Source organism: Erpetoichthys calabaricus, chromosome 7 (genome assembly GCF_900747795.2).
Source record: "Erpetoichthys calabaricus chromosome 7, fErpCal1.3, whole genome shotgun sequence".
Taxonomy (NCBI): domain Eukaryota; kingdom Metazoa; phylum Chordata; class Cladistia; order Polypteriformes; family Polypteridae; genus Erpetoichthys; species Erpetoichthys calabaricus.
Window position 1 is genome coordinate 178,056,558 of NC_041400.2, and position 22,298 is coordinate 178,078,855.

The window sequence follows — 22,298 nt, forward strand, 5'->3', positions numbered from 1 at the left end:
TTAACAGGAATGTTCAAGCAAATTACAGAAAAAATCCCGATCTAAATCCTTTAAGTAGTTCTCTCATGAAAAGCGAACAGACATACAGACAGACAGATTTTATATATACAGTATAGAGATATGATCATTAAAACATAATGTGACAGAAAGATAATTTTAGTGATCAGCGGGCCTAAATCTATTAAGATACACCCAAAAGCGGTGAGGTAACATCAGACCATCACACTTTTCAGGATATTAAAGTGCCCTGCATTTCCAGCTCCACAAGATCTGAAATTCCATTCAGGGCCCAGACGTGCCACATTTTACACAATATACAATGTAATCTTATAAAATGAATCTGTTAGGAGAAAGCCAGGTCTGTCAGTTAGGTAGCAGCAATTTAGTTTGTCATGCCAGACAAAGACTGGGAAGCGGGCCTCGTTTTAAATGCAAACTGTTAATGCAATTAAAATAAGGTTTCAAATTAGAAACAGACGTGTGTGAAGTCTCAGACACCGTTTTCCCTTCAGTAACTGGCAATCATTTTATAAGCCTTTTGAAGCCTGCCGGGCTTCATTTTGTTACATCCTGTTCAATCCGGGAAGCTCGCCACAGAAACAAGATTAAATTAAATTTGAATTTATACGGTTGCTTTTGAACACTTTCGGATGACCACGAGGAAGGGCTCCTTTGCTTTACTTTTAATCTTCGGCTGAGTAAGAAAAACTTGAAATAGGTGAAATGATTTCTATCCTTAAGTCCATTTATAAGCACATTGTACCCGTGTGTAAAGTGTGTATTGTGTGTGTGTTTGTGTGTATACAAATGTCTACAAGTCATGGCTGTCTGTCGATGACGCTCTCCAGCCATTTGTCCGTATGCACTAAAGATTTGTTGCTATTGGTGGTAATGAGAGTCCTCAATCGCACCGCTTCACATTCCTGTCGGGACTCCAGGCAGCCAGCCGTGTGCAGGATGATGAGGGACGGCAGGAAGTGGTACCACTTTGGATGGACCCTTGTTTGGCAGGAGTATGAGTCAGCCTTAGTCAGGACCTCACCTCTGACCTCACTGCCATGGGTGTCCCTTCCAGGAGTTCACGACTAAGGGGATAACTCATCATGCAGACCACTCCGCCACATTAAGGCGCTGCTGACTCAGTGGAGGTTTTATCCCCATGAGTGACTGAAAATACAGAAAGGAAAAGCATTGAAAAATTCACAAATGCACGTAAAGTCTATTAGGAGGAAACAGAAACCGGGCACAGTTACATGATCAGGGTGTCGTCAAACAAGGTGTCCTCCAAATCTGAGCGCACAGGAAGGAAGAATAAAAACCAGAATGGCTACCAAGATCTCTTACTAGAACTACAGTCGTCTGAAGCTGTGCCGTCCCGATGTTTCATAAAGAAGTTGTCGTCACAGGAGAGAAGCAAAAATGCAGACTGTTGTTGAAAAAAGGCTGAGCTCATTCCTCAACTCCAATCTCTGGCCAGAGGCTCATGGGAAACTGTGATATGATGTTGAAGATGTCTGTACAGTCGGGGAAACTAAAGTTAACCTCTTTGTTCTGAAGGTTTGGTGCTCTCATACATTATCCCCACCATACGTTAAATGCAGTGGCGGCTGGTGGTCTTTCGAACAGAGGAAGCCCATTTTAGGCCTACATCATAAATTTAGTCAATTATGGCATCACCATGTTAATTCTGCCCTCCTCTGTTTTTGTTGAAAATGATCCGTGATACCTGTCACACCAACTGGGGGGCTTTTCCACAGACCTGACCAGTTTCCTCTCATTGACCAGTAGAGCAGGGTTGCTTAAACGGTGTTAGCCCGTTGTGTTGTGACTGTGCGACTTGTCTCATTTTAACCAGGAGAAGCTCCTCTCTACATCTGCTCCAATTGTTGCCAATAAAGACCATAGCTTGTATAGCTGAGGCATTGCACTGTCCCCCATGACCGAGTTTGACACAAACAAACGAACAAACTTTACTAAACTGAAACAAAGTGCAAACTCAAGAATGCGATATTTAGGGTTATTTAAGGTACAAGTAGTGGGGTTAGCAAATAATCGACTACGAGCAGCAGCTTGTCTCATGACTTCCCTTGCCAAAAATCTGCATGGGACTGAACTTGAAATACTCCGATGCCAAAACGCTGTCAATCAAAAAGAGTTCCTCCAATCATCATGCAGCAGCCCAGCGTGCTGGCCGGCCCACTGCCCCATTTACTCCCAGAGACGAGGAGCTTCCCTGACATTTTGAAGCATTTGTCCCAATAATGTCTAGATTTGCTGCATGTGAATTTCTGAATTTCCCCTTGGGGATTAATAAAGTATCTATCTATCTATCTATCTATCTATCTATCTATCTATCTATCTATCTATCTATCTATCTATCTATCTATCTATCTATCTATCTATCTATCTATCTATCTATCTATCTATCTATGAAAACAAAGCATATTGTGAAGTGTCGCACTTCAGTGGGTTTTAACGGATCATCCTACCAGGGAAATGTATAAAAAAAAAACACGTTAGACAACCTGCAAGAAATTAGTACTGATTCTGAATTCTGGACCAGCCATGTCGTTGATCACGTTCTAGCATGCTCTTTATAATAAAGTTTTTTAGTACATTTTTTTCGTGACATTTTAGGGGAGGTGGAGCTTCGCTTCTAGTCTTAGAGCAGTCACCACTGATTATATGGCGATCACACTTGTATGAGCTTGAACTTCGAGTTCCAAAATCCCAGACATCAATATGGAGTTGTGTCCTTCCACTTTTGAAGGCTTTGCACAAGATTCTGGAGTGTGTCTGTGAGAATTTGTGACCATTCAGCCGAATGAGGTCAAGTGCTGATGTTGGATGAGAAGACATGGCTCACGCTCGTCATTCCAGTTCTTCCCATAGGTGTTCACTCGGGTTGAGGTCAAGGCTCTGTGCAGGCCACTCCAGGTCCTCCATGTCTTTATGGACCATGTTGTGTGCACTGGAACAGAAAAGAGCTTTCACCAAACTGTTTCTCCAAACTTAGAAGCACACAATATAATTGTCTACAATTACATTAACAGTAGAACCTGGGGCCTGAGCCCAAACCCTGAAAAACAGGCCCAGACCATTGTCTCTCCTCCACCAAAGGTTACAGTAGGAAACATGCACTCCAGAAGGTAGTGTTCTCCTGGCATCTGCTAAACCCAGACCGATCATGCCAGAGAGCACATTTCCACTGCTCCAGAATCCAATGGCGGCCTGCTCTATAGGGCTGTCTTAATGTATGGGCACTGGGAGCATAGGGAGGGGCCCATGATGTTTCTGATGCCTATGTATGTTTCTGTTTGGCTACTTTGCCCAGGGGCCCTATGATGCTGTTAAGACGTCCCTGCTAACACCACTCCAGCTGACACTTGGCATCACGCATAGTGATCTTGGGCTTGTGTGCAGCTGCTCAGCCACAGAAACCCATTTCATGAAGCTCTTGACGCATAGTTCTTGTGGTGATTATTGGCACTCTTTTGTGAGTGGTGCCACCGAGGAAAGGTGATGCTTGCACGTTATGCACTTCAGCACTCGGTGGTCCCACTCGATGAGTTTGCTTGGCCTACCATTTCATGGCTGAGCTGTTGTTGCTCCTTGATGCTCCTACAGTAAATCACAATAACAGCACCTACGGCGAACCAGGACAGATTTGACAGAACGAAATTTACACTTGCTGACTTGTGGCAACAGGGGCAGTGCCACATTTAAAGTCACTGAGCTCTGCACTACAACACTGCCAATGTAGGTCAATGGAGACAGCATGACTATGTGCTCGATTGTATGATCCTGTTAATGAAATATGGAGGGGTGCCCACATGCTTTTGGCCGTATAGTGTGTGTCAGGATGGCGGCTCCCCTTATGCTGTGGGGCTAATTCTCTGTATCTGCATCCTTAAATTTAAATCCTTGTTGGCACACAAAAGGCACAGAGACAGTCCCAGGGACCTTAAACAAACCTAAAATATATAATTAAAGGAGTGTCCCAGTACCAGCCAAACTCTGGTTCAATAGTTGAAAATGTTCAATTCTTAGGTGCATTGGCATATAATACTCCAAGCACCTAATGCAAAAGCGCGTGTCTGTCTGTCCATCTATCTCCCTGCATGAAAACAGTCCGGCCCCCCTGTGGATCCATTTTTTTTAAAAGATGTGGCACTCTTTGTCAAGACAATTCAATGTCCGTTCTGAACACTGAAACATAAGCCGAGAAATATCATGTGTCTATCTAAAATGACGGATATTCAGGAAGATGAATGGGCAAAAACAACAGCGTCCAGATGTGCACCGCTGCTAGGAACTTATCTTAAAAGACCCTTGGCTGGAATTTCTGACCACAGGGGCTCTTTGAAATGTTAATACTTACGGATACTGTTATTAGGTCTCTTTTTTAAAATTTTAATTAGAATTATCAGTAGAATTTTATTTCCACTTTCAACTTAAAGGAATGTTAAGCTACTAATTGGCTGGAAAACCCAATTAAAAGTGTTACAGTTGTATATTGTAACAAAACAGAGTGTGAGGTTTAGCCACTGGTTTGCAGCATGTCTCCTACTGGATTACACAGTCTCTAGAGTGGATGTGTGTGTTTGTGTGTGTGTGTGTATATATATTTATACATATACATACACATTTATACAGTATATATATATATATATATATGGCGCAGTGGCAGCGCTGCCGCCTCGCAGTAAGGAGACCTGGGTTTGCGTCCCGGGTCCTCCTTGCATGGAGTTGGTATGTTCTCCCCGCGTCTGTATGAGTTTGCTCCGGTTTCCTCCCACACTCCAAAGACATGCAGGTTACGTGCATTGGCGATCCTAAATTATGCTTGGTGTGTTGGTGTGTGTGTGCCCTGCGGTGGGCTGGCACCCTGCCCGGGGTTTGTTTCCTGCCTTGCGCCCTGTGTTGGCTGGGATTGGCTCCAGCAGACCCCGTAGTTAGGATATAGCGGGTTGGATAATGGATGGATGGATATATATATTATTATCTGTCCCCCGCACCTTCGCCCATGCAGTAGTGAAACAGGACAAATTTTAAAAATCAATAAAAAAAAATTTTAAAAATGTAATCATTTGTATTGAGAAGAATTTATATTGATAGCTTTCGTATCCGAGAGCCTCTTGATATACAATATTTTTGGTTTTGGTAGCAGGGGTGAGAATGTAGCTGTGATCTCTTTGACAAAAATGAACTGAGGAACGAAAACACAATAAAGTGTTTTGGACCTAACAAACAGAAGAGAGGCTCGTCTGTCTGAGGTTGTGTGTTTTATGTACCACAACAGAATGGAGAGAAGAAAGCAGGGCAGAGATTGTGCCTGAACTCACTGCACTTGTGAAGCCTTCACACGGTCACCTACTCCATCAGTGAAAATATGGAAATATGAATCGGTGGTGGACATTTATCATCTGTGCCATGCCCTCCAATTCCTATCTGTGCAATTTGACATTCTTTGGCTGTAAGATCAGCAACTTCAATCGTCAAGTATGACATCCCCTTCGACTAGAAGTTGTGCAACGTGATGCCCGTTTTAGTTCAAGTAACATATATAGTGCCTTATCCTAATTCTAAACACGTTTTAGAATTTCTGGCAATGAATCCAGTTACCCAACACACAGTTTAAGCAAATATGCCAGTTTTCAGCTCAGTTTCATTGGATTATTTCCTTTGCTTTTTCTTCTCTTCAGCTCCGTGTGTCTCCTCATTAATTTCTCACAGATTCCCTTCCGCGCCCGCAACTTCTGTTAGTTCTCTTCCACCCACCCACCACTTACTGTAATGCACTCGTGTCTTGCCTTGTCTCGAGGGAGTACATTTAACAGGAGTTCACTTTCTGTTAAGGGCAGGTCAGTCATGTTCTGCTCTTCATGAGCGGTCACTTAGTTCTAAGACTGCTGACCCTGACAAACCTCTGCGGGGTTTTCTGCAATAATTCACTCTCTTTACCTTTTCTCCTTAGCCAACTCGCCACTGTTGTGACATATAAAAAATCTTCCCAGACCTCAGAATAAATTGTATCCATTCCGAATGTGGCTCGTTCATTCCTCCATGCGTTCATGTAATGAAACTAATTGGAAAACATGGGGCGGAGTTGGAGATTAAACCAAAACAACTGGGCACTTATTGCTGCGTGAAACTTCAGAACATGGCGAGGCTCCCAAATCTGTTATGTCTTTACACAAATGAAGGCACTTCCAGGTAACCAAATGTTTTATCTGCTGCCATGTTTCGGTAGCAACAAATGAATATACACATCTGGGAATAACCCGTTAAAAAATGTGTAGTGAATAGCAGTGAAATCCGCTGCTGCAAAAGGTCTAAAACGCCCGCCTGCTAATTCCTCCAGTCTGTGCATTTTAAACCGCTGCTGGGGTTTCAACAACAATGTGAACATTTATTTAAATAGCACGCTATCATACAAACGATGTAGCTCAAAGTGCTTTACAAGATTACTTAAACGGGAAGCTAATATAAAGATTAGCCAATAATATTATACAGTATGTGACAAAGAAAAAGTAAGGTCGGATGGCCAGGAGGACAGAAAAAACAAAAAAAACTTAAGTGGGAGAAAAAAAATAAACAAAATCTGCAGGGGTTCCAAGGCCAAAAGACCACCCAGCCCCCATTGGGCATTCTACCCAACACAGATGTTCTAAATCAGTCCTCATGGTTTACAGGCTTCACGTGGAAAACTTTGATGATGGTGGTCATGCGGACATCTGGGACCCCCGCCATTCAATCTATAAACTCAATAACTCCATAAGACAGCAGAGAATAGTAGAGATTAGTAGGGAACTGCAGAACGTGGAGGAAAATGATAATTCGTTGTCCATTTAGACTAATAGGGATACAACTAAAATACAGCTATGAAAAAGCCATTTTAACATAATGGGGTTTTAGCAGTTTCTTAAATTGTTCTACAGTATTAGCCTGGCGAATTTCTATCAGTAAAATGTCCCAAATTTCAAGTTTCAGGGAATGAGGAAAAGATACCAAACAAAAGTCTTGACGCAGAGTGAAAATATAAAGCTAAATTTGCATGTTATCCATTCAGGAGCGCAGTAGCTCAAGGTAGCTGAAGCTTAATAATAAAGTGACCACTGTGACAGAGGAGGCGCACAGACACACACACGTAGACCACCACAACTACTGGGCTCTGTCTGCTGCTCGAAAGAAGGTAATTCCACACCAGGCCAGGGGGTGGCAGAGTGCATTAATCCTCTATCTCTATTATCTCCATAGACCCAGCATGAGAAATCCCGCCAGGGTCCGACTACGCCACTGTGAAATAGTCAGCCTTGACACACACACAAAAAAAAGTTTGGGGCAGCCACCCGTATACTTGAGCTTGGCTGCAAAAGAGCAAAATAAGATGAACAGTTGTGTACAGACTGAGTCCAAAACGGAACTGGTTAACTGAAGGTAGTTGGCAGGGTTTTAAGGTCAGTCAGGGAGAGTGATATCATCATCTAGACAGGAATCAGAAGTGACTTCAACTAGACAGGAACTGGAGGTGACATCATCTAGAGAGGAACCAGAAGTGACGTCATCTCGAGGGGAACCGGAAGTGACAACATCTAGAGAGGAACCAGAAGTGACGGGCAGCCACCCGTATACTTGAGCTTGGCTGCAAAAGAGCAAAATAAGATGCACAATTGTGTACAGACTGAGTCCAAAACGGAACTGGTTAACTGAAGGTAGTTGGCAGGGTATTAAGGTCAGTCAGGGAAAGTGACGTCATCATCTAGACAGGAAACGGAAGTGACTTCAATTAGACAGGAACCGGAGGTGACGTCATCTCGAGGGGAATCGGAAGTGACGACATCTAGAGAGGAACCAGAAGTGACGTCATCTGGGCAGTAACCAGAAGTGATCTCATCTAGACAGGAACCGGAAGTGGCGTCATCTAGACAGAAACCAGAAATTATTACATCTAGACCAGAACCAGAAGTGATGTCATCTAGCGGGGAGCCAGAAGTGATATCATCTAGACAGGAACTGGAAATGATGACATCTAGCGGGGAACCAGAAGTGACGTCGTTGGACCCAGGCAGGATTTCCCATGTTGGGTCTGTAGAGATAATAGAGTGAGGATGAATGCACTCTGCCACCCCCTGGCCTGGTGTGGAATTACCTTCTTTTGAGCCCTTTAGCTGCCACCTATGCACACAAGTGTGACATGACGTTATTCGTAAACAGCGTCTCTACGCCCACCTCTTAAATGTGTTTATCATGTGTAGGGTGTCTGATTTAAGAATCTGTGACTCACAACATAAGTGGTGTCATTGTCTTTTACAAAGGATGATTTTCATTTTTATAAACGCAGAACGTGCTTGTACTATTCTTCCCCTTACTTACATGGTCGTCAACCATCCTTTGCACATATTTGCTAATTTGTTTCATTTTGAATACATTTGTAAAATTCCTAAAATCCTCTTTTCACTTTGTCATCCTGGGGAATTGAGTGATGTTTGATGAGGGAAAAAAATGAAATTAAATGATTTTAGCATAAGGCTGCCGTATAACAAAATGTGTAAATGGTAAAGGGGCTGAATACTTTCTGGGAGGGTAAAATGCTGAAACTGCTCTCACAGCAAGAAATCCAATTTTTACAGCTGTGAAGGTCATGTAAATGCTTCTTCCAGTTATTTTGGGGATTTTTTTTGTACCTTAGAATCTTGTGAGATACATTAAATCAGTAAGAAATTATTCATTTGTTCTTGAAATTAATGAGCATGTGGCTTACAGTCCAGTGTCCTAATCAGTAAGTCACACTGCCTACCTGGGGTCAAGCTTCTCTAATTAACTGTTAGCCTTCCTGACTCGCCTTGCCAGCAGACTGCCTCTCTTAATGACTGACAAAAAGGAAACTTAAAAGGGCATCTGCTTCCCACAATGCTCCTTTTCCAACCTTGTTAAGTTAAATCAGCAAAAGCACGATGTCGTACCTTTCACCTTCAAGCGTCTGTAGTCTTCACCTGGTGCCACGTCTCCTCTGCATAAGAATATTAACAAATCATCTTCCTGTTTGCTGTTAATAAGTCTGGCCAGTCAACAGTGAGATGATTTTTTTCCTCCATCTGCTCCATCTCTTGGGGCTGAAAATCCGTGCAGTTTATAAGATGGGGATTGTGGCACGTTCTTATGGATTTTGTATCTGAGGGGCGGCATTCTGAGAAGCATTGCTTAGACCCCAGATGTCTGGGTGGTGATTTCCAAATCTTTCTTGCAGGGTGTTCTGTCTTCCTACAAAAGGTTCCTTGTAAATGAATTAAGAGTGAGTGTGAATGTTCCTGTGAAGAAATAAGACTAACGAAAGTTAGAGAACCAAATGGAGCCCCCTTCTTAATAGCCAACATACTCCGACTATTTGGTGTTCCATATGGGAAGAAGATCACAAAGTTGATGTCAGAGTCCCTCTGAAGTGCCTTCAGCTCTCAGTCCCAAAGTGAACATCGAATTCCAGTTCTGGTGTCTTTGTATAATTTAGCAGGGCTAAAAAGAGTGGAGTCCAAGTTAGGGTGAGATGGGTGGCTGGGGTAAGTCATCCTGGTCTTTGTCTTTATATCTGGGGCAGAAAAGGAAGATACATAAGTGGGTGAAAGCAAACCCCAGGACCGACACTAAGATGAATTTACCAGCCTTAAGAAAACCCAAAAAGAATACTAAAAGTGTAGCAATTGCACATTAAATCACTTGGCGTAGTGGGCAGGATTTGCACCGTGGATGGGGGAGCCTGTCTATGCTGAGCAAAAAGTTAGGGAATGAGAGAGAGAGATGTCACCGTGAAGCTGTTCGCTTGCAGTACTTAGAGGTGGTTCCTGTGTGCGTTAGCATTAGAGTTCACGCTATAAAGGAGCTGTAATACAGAAGTGCAAACGTCCAAACTGCGACAGATCTTGGTGCTATTCCACAGCCAAATGAGATGTTAAAATCTCAAAGTGTGCAAGCTGTCTTGTTTTATTCAAATATTATATAAAAAATGTGGCCACTCCAGCTCCCCAAACTCCTGACAGACAGGTTCGGACACAAAGTTTTCAATATACCAAAGGTTTTAATTGTGCAAAACTCTTTCCAGTAAGTGTTTTCCACGCTGCAACCACAACTCTTAATTCTTTGTGGCCTCTTCTCCGCTCCTTCACTCCTCCAGCAAGCTTTGTCTTCCTCACTCACTTCCAACTCTGGTTCCCTGTGTTGAGGTGGGCAGCTCTTTTGATGTAACACGCGGGAGAAATTCTGGTGTCCTGAAACTGTGGCTCAGAAGCCCCCTCAGCACCCCTGGAGACACCCATGGAACCCAACAGAACTGACCTAACAGACTACAGTTCCCATTGTGCCATGTGGGTATCCATAGCAGTACTGTAATGGGGGATTTGGGGGATGGGGGGTTTCTCAGGAGTACTTCCATGGCTGTGCTTCTGGACTCGGATTCCCATACAGCCCACCGTGCTGGGAGTACTTAAAAGGAACACTGCCACCTATTAATTTGGGGGATGAACTGCCCCCGGCCTGCAGCTCTCACCAACTCATTCCTCCTTCCAGCATCCCAGCCAGGACAGGAATTATAAGACATCCCAGCCGGGTAGTGTCTGCATTCTGGCAATTCTTACGTTATGGCTTCCTGGCAAGAAAACCTCTTCAATCCTGGCTGAGATGCCCGTCTGTCCTCCTGGGCACTTATAATAAATACAGTGGAGCCTCTAGATACGAGTTTAATTCGTTCCAGCACTGAGCTCGTATAGCGAATTTCTTGTACCTAGAACAAACTTCCCCATTGAAAATAATGGAAATCCAGTTAATCCGTTCCGCACCCCCAAAAATATCAACATAAAAATCAATTTTCCTAACAAATAACACTGGTAAATAATATAACTGTAGTTTACCTTTATGAAGAGTCCTGGCTGGCTTGAGGGAGACGATAGGGAGTAAGTAAGTTAATTTCAACGGCCATGGCTTCGTTTTTTTTTTCTTTGCAGCACTATCTGAGGCAACAATCTTCTTGAGAGGCATCGTGGAATAATTATTTTCACGTTAAATGCAAAAAAAACAATGAAATCACAAGCGCACGCTACGGGAGAACAAGGAACACTGAGTGAGCTGACGGGCGGGCAGCGTCAGCTTGGGTGAATCCCCGAGTCGAGGCGGATCAGGAAACGCATCACGCATACCCACAGCCTGGCTCGTGGCTCATTACGCGAGCCAATGCTCGTATTTAGATCCAAATTTTTCGCTCATACTTTCCTCGTATCTTGAATTTCTCGTATACAGAGGTGATCGTATCTCGAGGTTCCACTGTATAGCAAAAAATTCAGTATAACCATTTCAAACATAAATTATTCATTATATTTGTTGTGTAATACCACAGTGCTGTACTCCTGATTTAAACTTTGATCTCTTTTAGTAATATTTTCATTTGTAATGTGGCTGGGTAATGGCATAATAATAGCACAGTTGTTAACACCGGGATCTGGGCTCCATTCCTGTCCCGGTTCTTGGCTATGAGGAACTTGCATTTCTTGTTGTCACCATGTGCTTCTATGAACATTTCAAAGTTATGTGTGTGACATTATAAAGCTCAAATTTCAACTGGTGTGTATGGATGTGTGTGAGACTGAGTGTGCCGAGTGATGGCCTGCCATCATAATTAAGGGAGATGATAACTACCTTAGGGCGGCACGGTGGCGCAGTGGGTAGCGCTGCTGCCTCGCAGTTGGGAGGTCTGGGGACCTGGGTTCGCTTCCCGGATCCTCCCTGCGTGGAGTTTGCATGTTCTCCCCGTGTCTGCGTGGGTTTCCTCCGGGCGCTCTGGTTTCCTCCCACAGTCCAAAGACATGCAGGTTAGGTGGATTGGCAATTCTAAATTGGCCCTAGTGTGTGCTTGGTGTGTGTGTCCTGTGGTGGGTTGGCACCCTGCCCAGGATTGTTTCCTGCCTTGTGCCCTGTGTTGGCTGGAATTGGCTCCAGCAGACCCCCGTGACCCTGTGTTCGGATTCAGCGGGTTGGAACATGGATGGATGGATAACTACCTTAATTAACAAGGGATGGATGGATGTTGTGCTCGAATTCACCTTACTCTATGAAAGTGTGCTCGCCTTCAGGTAAATGTTCAACGTCTACAGTGCGCCTACACTTCAGGTATTGATTGTTCTTACAATAGACTTGTCTTGTAATGGTGTCACCAAGTCCAAAATGCTTTGTTCCTCGCCAGAGCTGTGGCAAAACTGTACTTAATTCCTGACTTGAGAGTCATCAGCCATCCTCTCAGTGATTTGTTTTTGCTTCTTGTGTTCTTCTTTTGTGAAGCTCATATTGGGTTTTTCTTTTTTTTTTCCTCCCTCTGGCTTCTTCCTGACAGATGACAGACAAGAGACTGCATTGAACCTGTCTACCAACGGCATTAGCAGCATCAACATGTCAATAGAAATAAATGGAGTTGTCTACACAGGTAAATAGAGGGCCGTTTGCTGATGTAATTGCAAGCAGGAAATTCAATAAGTTATAGCAGTGCCCCTGCACACAGTCCTCAATGCAATTTGATGTCTTCACTATAAAATCCACAATAATGAAGTGGCAGTCCAATAGTGCTAAAAAAGTTAAATATCTCAAAATTGGGCTTGATGATTCACAGTCGATGAAGCTTATTGTCTGCCTGGCAAGCAGAAGAAAAATAAATAAATAAATAAATAACTTTTATTTAGAGTCTTAACTGTCAACTGTTGCAGGATTTAGATTTGAACTTCAAGGCCGTGTTGTTTAAAGGAAGCGAGAGATATATTTTGGCGTATTTCTCTCCGGACTTCAGTAATAAACGCCTCCTGGTGCAAAAACAAAACTCAAAAGACATGCCAATCAAAGTTTTATTTCTGTATGTCAGTGAGTGCCTACACACACACATTACTAAAGCATAAAACGTTTAAATACATTAACACACAAGTTATGTCACAACTATTAACATAAAGGCGCCTGATCGTCACACCTTTATGAGCTTGTTGGACATCCAGTTTCAAAACCGTGGGCATTCATGTGCCCCCCATTAACTGCCAAAAGAACATCTGTTAGGTCAGGTAATGTTGGACAAGAAGACCTCAGCTGGTATCAAAGCCTGGCATTCATGTTTAATGATCTGCCACTTACACCATAGCTGGTATCAAAGCCTGGTGCTCATTCTTTAGGTCTGCCACACACCACTCATACCTCAGCTGGTATCAAAGCCTGATGCTCATGCTTTCCAGTGTGCCACTTATCACTCCTACCTCAGCTGGTATCACAGCCTGGCATTCGTGTTTAATGATTTGCCACTTACCACTTACACCATAGCTGGTATCAAAGCCTGGTGCACATTCTTTAGGTCTGCCACACACCACTAGTACCTTAGCTGGTATCAAAGCCTGGCATTCATGTTTTATGATCTGCCACTTTCCACTCATACCTCAGCTGGTATCAAAGCCTGGCATTCATGTTTTATGGTTTGCCACTTACCACTCATACCTCAGCTGGTATCAAAACCTGGCATTTGTGTTTTTTGGTCTGCCACTTACCACTCATACCTCAGCTGGTATCAAAGCCTGGCATTCATGTTTTATGGTCTGCCACTTACTACTCATACCATAGCTGGTATCAAAGCCTGATGCGCATCCTTTCCAGTGTGCCACTGACTACTCATACATCAGCTGGTATCAAAGCCTGGCATTCATGTTCTCTGGTCTGCCACTGACCATTTACACTACAGTTGGTATCAAAGCCTGGTGCTCATTCTTTAGGTCTGCCACTTACCACTCATACTTCAGCTAGTATCAAAGCCTGGCATTCATGTTTTCAGGTCTGCCACTTACCACTCATACCTCAGCTGGTATCAAACCCTGATGCTCATGCTTTCCAGTGTGCCACTGACTACTCATATCTCAGCTGGTATCAAAGCCTGGCATTAATGTTTTATGGTCTGCCCCTTTTCACTCATACCTCAACTGGTATCAAAGCCTGGCATTCATGTTTTATGGTTTGCCACTTACCACTCATACCTCAGCTGGTATCAAAACCTGGCATTCATGTTTTATGATCTGCCACTTTTCACTCATACCTCAACTGGTATCAAAGCCTGGCATTCATGTTTTATGGTTTGCCACTTACCACTCATACCTCAGCTGGTATCAAAACCTGGCATTTGTGTTTTATGGTCTGCCACTTACCACTCATACCTCAGCTGGTATCAAAGCCTGTCATTCATGTTTTATGGTCTGCCACTTACTAGTCATACCATAGCTAGTATCAAAGCCTGATGCGCATGCTTTCCAGTGTGCCACTGACTACTCATACATCAGCTGGTATCAAAGCCTGGCATTCATGTTTTATGGTCTGCCACTTACTACTCATACCATAGCTAGTATCAAAGCCTGATGCGCATGCTTTCCAGTGTGCCACTGACTACTCATACATCAGCTGGTATCAAAGACTGGCATTCATGTTTTCTGGTCTGCCACTGACCATTTACACTATAGTTGGTATCAAAGCCTGGTGCTCATTCTTTAGGTCTGCCACTTACCACTCATACCATACCTCAGCTGGTATCAAACCCTGATGCTCATGCTTTCCAGTGTGCCACTGACTACTCATACCTCACCTGGTATCAAAGCCTGGCATTCATGTTTTCTGGTCTACCACTGACCACTCATACCTCAGTTGGTATCAAAGCCTGGTGTTCATTCTTTAGGTCTGGCACACACCACTCATACCTCAGTTGGTATAACAACCTGGCAGTCGTTCCTTCTGGTGTGCCACTGACCACAGGCACATGTAACCTTGCTGTCTGAGCACAAACTAAGCTCAGAAATGAATCTCATTGTAATGAGCGCCAATGACGACTCTGGCACTGCACTGCACACTAACAGGGCTGTAAACCGCATATTTTTACAGTATCTCTAATTATATACAATAAATATGTACATGTATTTATATTTCATTCATTTCTTGACTTTTATTGCATTCAGTTTTATTGTAAGATAATTAGCTTTTACATTCCCAGTGTAGTTAGTATTTTTATTATCACCCCAGACAAAACCACTCAATGATTCATCTTTAGTTTCTCGGGCGTTGCTGACAGAGCCGTTCAAACAACATTCCAAAGAAATAAATGGAAGTTGAGCTTCAACAAAATACCAGACTGGTGCAGAGCCTCAGAAATTAAGGGGAGTTAAAGTCGAAATGAAAAATAGATGTTACCTCTCAGACAATTGTCATGTAAAGCCTAATTGGATTGGCTTCTTTATTAGTAAAGCTGCAGATGTGTTCAGAAGCTTTAGGTCAGGAAATCAATTATATTTCTTGGCTGACGGCTGCAGGCTTCGCCGTCTAATGCTGTGCTGTTTACCTACTGGGAATATTGCTGGCTTTTCACAAATTAAACTTTACAACTCGGTAAAGACTGTTTATGTGTTTTGTATCCAATAAGATAATTAGGAATCAGCGCGATGCACATCACCAGCTGCCTCATATTGTCACAGGGCCAGGGGACGAAGCTTATTGAAACAATCCAAACTGAGGAAAAGATTTACTCTTCCTATAGCGTCGAGGAGTAAGTACTTAAGAGAAGACGATTAGCTTACGATACATTAGCTGACTCATAGACTCTTTAATACAGTTAGTAGAATTCACTTTCTAATCTAGTGCTCTGGACTCCTCTGTACTACACTGGGTCGGCCATCAAGAAGAGTCATCAACAAAATACCCCTGAGCTGCTCTCCCTACGGCCCCCTAAACCCACATGTGTTATGTGAAAGTGGGCTGTCAAATCAGTGCACTCAGGCCTGAAAAAGGAGCCACCCCACACAATTTATATGCAACGTAAAATTAGAAAACTTCCACTTGGGGTGAATACTTCTAATAGGCACCGTACATTTGAGTACATTCAAATCAAATCAGAGGCTTTAGACGACAGCCATCGCTGTTTGAGCGGATCAAATGGCAACTTATTGGTGACAATCGGCAATTGTTCACTTGCAAATTCATTGGTGCTTTATCTGTGAGGCGTATCATACATGCATTCATCCACGTGTGTGTTTCTATCACTTAGTCAAATGTGAGATGATACAGCTAACTACGTTACTTCTCAGATTAGAAAAATGAACATCACAAACCAAATTAGAAAAACACCAGAGTCAGAGAAGTGCCTTACACTAAATATTATTAAAAGATAGAAGCAGTTTAAAAGCCACCTTAGGATCTTCATAAAGCAAAAGCAGAAGGAGGAACAGCTCAGAATGAACCACTCGGAATAAACCTCAGCTAATGAAACTGTGGGCTGTTCACACCCTGGATTTGAGGACAACACGCGTGTGAGGGGGTAGAGGACATGATAATATGATAATATTATACATAGACATAGATACACTCTCTATATGCAGTATCTATCTATCTGTCTGTCCTGCCTACTATACTAAAATTAAACTCTATCTATCTATCTATCTATCTATCTATCTATCTATCTATCTATCTATCTATCTATCTATCTATCTATCTATCTATCTATCCTGCCTACTATACTAAAATTAAACTCTATCTATCTATCTATCTATCTATCTATCTATCTATCTATCTATCTATCTATCTATCTATCTATCTATCTATCTGTCTATCGTGCCTACTATACTAAAATTGAACTCTGTCTATCTATCTGTCTGTCTGTCTGTCTACAGTATCTTTCTATCTGTCTATCCTGCCTACTATACTAAAATTAAACTCTATCTATCTATATGTCTATCTATCCATCTGTCTATTTATATTTCTATCTACAGTATCTATCTATCTACACTATCTATCTGTCTATCCTGCCTACTATACTAAAATTAAACTCTATCTATCTATCTATCTATCTATCTATCTATCTATCTATCTATCTATCTATCTATCTATCTATCTATCTATCTATCTATCTATCTATCTATCTATGTCTATCCTGCCTACTATACTAAAATTAAACTCTATCTATCTATCTATCTATCTATCTATCTATCTATCTGTCTGTCTGTCTGTCTGTCTGTCTGTCTGTCTGTCTATCTATCTATCTACAGTATCTATCTATCTGTCTATCCTGCCTACTATACTAAAATTAAACTCTATCTATCTATCTATCTATCTATCTATCTATCTATCTATCTATCTATCTATCTATCTATCTATCTATCTATCTATCTGTCTGTCTATCCTGCCTACTATACTAAAATTAAACTCTATCTATCTATCTATCTATCTATCTATCTATCTATCTATCTATCTGTCTGTCTGTCTGTCTGTCTGTCTGTCTGTCTGTCTGTCTGTCTATATATCTAAAGTATCTATCTGTCTATCCTGCCTACTATACTAAAATTGAACTTTATCTGTCTGTCTGTCTGTCTGTCCTACCTACTATACTAAAATTAAACTCTATCTGTCTTTTTACATAATGCCTTTCATATCTGTCTATCTATTTATCTATCTATACTAAAATTAAACTATCTATGTGTCTATCACATTATATAGTATCTATCTCTCTATCTATTGACCTATCTGTTATATAGTGCCTTTCACATACAGTACAGTATATCTTCTTCTTTCTGTATATTGTTCTCTAGTTCCTTTCTCGTCTATCTGTCTAACTCCTATATTCCACTCCATACCTGCCTGTCTGTTCATCTGACAGCACACCTTCCACGTATCCTCTACCTATTTTTTATGGTCACTTTCATATCTATCTGTCTATGGCCTTTCTCCCACTGGTCTTACTTTTATTCTATCTGTCTGTTTGTATTTATTTATTAATTTATGTTTGTTTGTATTTATTTATTTTTTCACAGGAGTTCTTTTTGCTCGAAAACCAGCCATTCCAGTAATGCCAGGTAGCAATGGCAGCAGTATCAGCAGTTCTCAGGGAAAATCAAGTCCGGGTCTGGCAGCACAAAACCAGCCATCCTCTTCCTCAACTCTTGGACAGACCTCAAGCAGCTCCTCACCCTGATCTTCCTCTTGCCACAAGAACATTATCTAAAACCATACTTCAGTCTAACAATCCCTAAGAAAAGACTAATGTGGTTACAAAGGTGGCTTTTTCTTTCCTAGTCGATTTTGAAAAGGAATCATGGAAAAGTTAAACAAAACAAAAAAAAGAAAAATCATAATAAAAAAAAACAAAAGTAAACGAATCAGCACATTTCATTTTCAGCGAGACCTCATCGGCGTCGGTGAAGAAGCCCACAGCAGAAATCTGAAAGGAGTGACCTGAAGACGCATGCGTACCGCAGGCTGGGTGACGTCAGAGCCACCTGACAACACATTTAAGAACTGACAAAAACAAAAACTTGAAGAATTCTGGGCCAGGTGGACGTGTGACGCTGGTCTGGTCGGACTTCACGTTGTGTTCTTCTTTTTCTTTACTTTGGCTCGCGGGGGAGGAGGGTGGGGGGGGTTTTACAAACCAAGCTTCTCGTAACTTGTGTGTCTCTTTCGGTGGTGGCTGACGGATGCTCTAATCGCGGTCCTCGGGGTGGGCACACATTTGTCACGTGACATGCGGTGTCTTTTTTTTTTTCTTTTTTTTTTTTTTCGCGTATGCAGTCGAATGAACGTTCTGAGCTTCTACCAAAGATGAATTGACATAAAGCGAGGGGCCGCGTGCTGCCAGTGAATGTAAGAGCCGAGCCGCACTCGTGCACACACACACACACACACACACGTCCAGGAGGGTCTCACTTGGCCGTACTGCAGGTACTGCGATTAGGTGGGAGATCTGCCTGGTGGGCGCCAAGTCTGACAAAAGACCTCCAATTAGAGGAAACACCACAAAGTCGCTGAGGTCAAAGGAGTTTCGTTTCTCTTATTTTTTACGCTTTCTTTTGCCTCGTAGGAAATTAACAGCCAAAGTGTATTGTGTATTTATTATTTTTTTTTTAAAAAAAAGAGAAAAAAAGACCACAATAGACAACCGTACACGTCTGTTTTTTTTTTTTTTTGGATTGTTTTTCTGTATTTGAGATACAGGATTTGGACATATCAGGTGAAATTAAGAGCAACTGTCCTCTTTCCTACGGCAGTTACGACAGCGGTACCGAAATCAGCCAGCGCGTCCTGATCGGCTTCCAGCGGGGGTCCGACATCGTCACGCGAGCCCCCTGTGCAGAGAAATAAGTCAGCCAAACGGATCTCAGAAGTGCCCGTGATGAAGAGCAGCGAGGGGGCGGGGCCTGCTCAGGAAGTGGCTTTACTTGGAATACAATCAAACGATTACTGGAACTGATGATGCACTTGTCCGAGACCCAGGCGTTTTCTCTCTTTTTTTGGGGGGGGGGGGTTGTTTTTTTTGTTGTTTTGTTTTCTTCTCCTTATTTTTTTTAGGTAGGATTGATGAGGGTGACAGCTGAAGGTGTGTTTTGTTTCCGATTTTCCTCTTTTGACACCTTTTGGTCTTTTTTTTTGGAGGTTTGCTAAATCAGCAGCGTGGCGGAGGGAATCAAATAGAAGACCCCCTTTTGTTTTGTTTTTGTTGTTTTTTTTGCTTAATACAGCCTGATACCTGGCAGATCTACCTGTAAATAACTAAAAAAAATATATAAATACAAAAATATACCTCATTGAATTCATTTTTATTATTTTTTATTATGAGGCCACTTGAAAACTAACGTTGGTTTTCTTCTTTTTTTGTTTTTTTTTTGGGGTTTTTTTTTTGGCTTTGCTTTTCTTTTTATTCACAGATCACTGGAGTTTTTTTTTCTTTTCTTTTATTGTTTTCTTATTTTATTTTGTATTGTAAAACCAAAGAAGGGAATATTCTATGCTAGCACATCTACCTCATTTTTTTAAATAAGACTGTGCCAAGAAACCGCGCCACCAGTCTGATTGCCAGTTTTAACTCTAGCCTGCCTACATCGGGTGGGTCCTGATCTTCTTCTTCTTCTTCTTTTTTGTTTCCTTTAACATATTTAAGTTAATCGTTGATGGTTTTTTAATACGATAGCAGCAAGACGTTCTCACCTCTGGTTTGTGTTTTCGTTAACGGTGTAGTGCTATTGAGCTCAATCACACCACACCACAGGGACACCATCCATTCACTGGACCTGTCGTGTTTCAGGGCGTGGAGGACATCGTTCAGCTTCAGTCGTATGAGATATTGGAATATTAAATTATGTATAATAAAGATCAGATTAAGGTATAAGATGTGTTGTTTGGCTTCTGTAACAACAGCAGGCACTATAAGGAGCTGGATCTTCTGGTTTTAGAAGTAGGTCATGTGTTTTATCTAGCAAACTGTTGCATATTTTTTTATTATACCTCTTTCACTGTTGCAGTCGTTCACTTATGAAATGTCGCTCTTCACTTCAGTTGGGTGGCCATTAAAAAAAATAGATTTAGACATGTGAAGAATCAGCTCACAGAATCTCATTAACTTCCCGTACCAGAAGGAGGAAATTTGGGAGAGGAAGGAAATTCAGTTTCAAAGACCCACCACTTCATTTTTTTTTTTTCTTTCTTGTAGTCTTAATTGAGTTTAGGGCAACAGGACATAAAAAAAAAAATAAAAAGTCGTAAACTGAAACGGGTGGCTAGTTGGCCCTCTGAGTTGCTTACTCGTTATCATGCGATGGACACCCTTTAATTTGGGTCATCGTCAGTCATAGCAGTGGCATTCGAAACAATCTATTCGGTAAAAGTCAAACGTGAAGGACAGCAAAAAGACAAAAAAGAGGTGGACATTTTTAAAAAAGCGGACACTTAAAAAAGGTAATTTTTTTAAAAGGTGGATGTTTAAAAAAAGTGGACTGTTTTTTAAAAAGGTGGAAGTTTAAACAGTGGATATTTTTAAAAAGTGGTCATTTTAAAAAAAGGACATTTAAAAAAGAGAATTTTTAAAAAGTTGACTTTTTAAAAAAGGTGGATATTTTTAAAAAGTCATTTTTTTTAAAAAAAAGGTGGACATTTAAAAGTGGACTTTTTAAAAAGTGGTCATTTTAAAAAAGGTGGGACATTTTAAAAAGTGGGTTTTTAAAAAGTTGACTTTTTAAAAGAAAAGGATGATATTTTTAAAAAGTCATCTTTTAAAAAAAGGTGGACATTTAAAACTGGACTTTTTAAAAAAGGTGGATGTTTTAAAAAGTGGTCATTTTAAAAAAGGTGAGACATTTAAAAAAGTGGGAAATTTTAAAAAAAAGTTGACTTTTTTAATAAGGTGGCCATTTAAAAAGAGGGTTTTTTTAAAAAAAGGGAAATTTTAAAGAAGTCATCATTTTTTTAAAAAGTGGTCATTTTTAAAAAGGTGGGCATTTAAAAAAGTGGGAATTTTAAAAAAAGTTGACTTTTTTTTTAAAAAGGTGGATTTTTTTTAAAAGTGGTCATTTTAAAAAAGGTGGACATTTAATAAAAAAGGTGGACCTTTTTCCGGCACGTTGACACCACTGAATTTCACTCTTCATACGTTTACCCTTTTGCTTCACCTGAATGCTGGCACAGTCTGTATGCAGTACACGTGTGTGTGTGTGACATCATGTATAGCTACACACACACACACACACTCAACTGTAAACTCCCAGTCATGTTATCAGTGTCTCAAGGGATGATGGGAAGGGAAGAAGTTGCCAGTCGGTGGAGATGTGAGGCTGACTGTGAAGCAGAACACAATGGCTTCTTTTTCCTTTACCAAAGATCAGATGCAACATATTTCACTTAACTTTGTAAAAAAAAAAAATTTAAGTACATTGTTTAAAGAAGAGAGATTTACATTTGTCAGTATGTTGTTTACCTTGTTTAAAACCTTTTTTTTTGCAATGCTATGCTGTTAGATTTTAGATCCTATAATGCTTTAGTCGCTGTGTATTAAGCTTCAAGTATTTCTTTTTTTTTCTTTCCCTTTCTTATTCATTTTGGATTAATCCAGTCGATATTAAGTGAAAGCTGGATTGTGGTGCTCAGGGGTTTAAAAACATACAAAAAATAAAAAACAGGTGAAAGAGATTTTTTTTTGTTTTGCCTTTTGACTTGTAGCACATTTAGAAATAAAATGCTGCTTTAAACTGATCACGGAGGCTCTTCATTTTCAAATTGTATTTGTCACAAAGCAAAAAGGATATTTGGAGACAGTGGGATTAAAAAATACAAAAAAACATACAAATATTGTGGAATTGTGAGTTCAAGACAGAACTGTCCCAAGATGGTAGAGCTTCCAGCTTTGGGTCCTTCTGACAGGAAGAGGCGGGTCCAAGTGGACAGACACAGGAAGTGACATAAGAGGTGTCCTAGCAGTCAATCAGCCAGTCTGGGGGGGG

At 41.3% G+C, this 22,298-nt stretch overlaps 1 protein-coding gene across 1 annotated transcript in view; it reads left to right on the top strand.

The window, feature by feature from the left end:
- The window catches only part of arid3c (AT rich interactive domain 3C (BRIGHT-like)), a 432,268-nt gene extending 413,341 nt beyond the window's left edge, over nt 1-18,927 (top strand). Inside the window, exons 7-8 of the mRNA XM_051930043.1 lie at nt 12,374-12,463; nt 17,844-18,927. Of these exons, the coding sequence (XP_051786003.1) occupies nt 12,374-12,463; nt 17,844-18,004 (251 nt within the window). The 3' untranslated portion in view covers nt 18,005-18,927. The remainder of the gene's footprint in view (nt 1-12,373; nt 12,464-17,843) is intronic.
- The last annotated feature ends 3,371 nt before the right edge of the window (nt 18,928-22,298 follow it).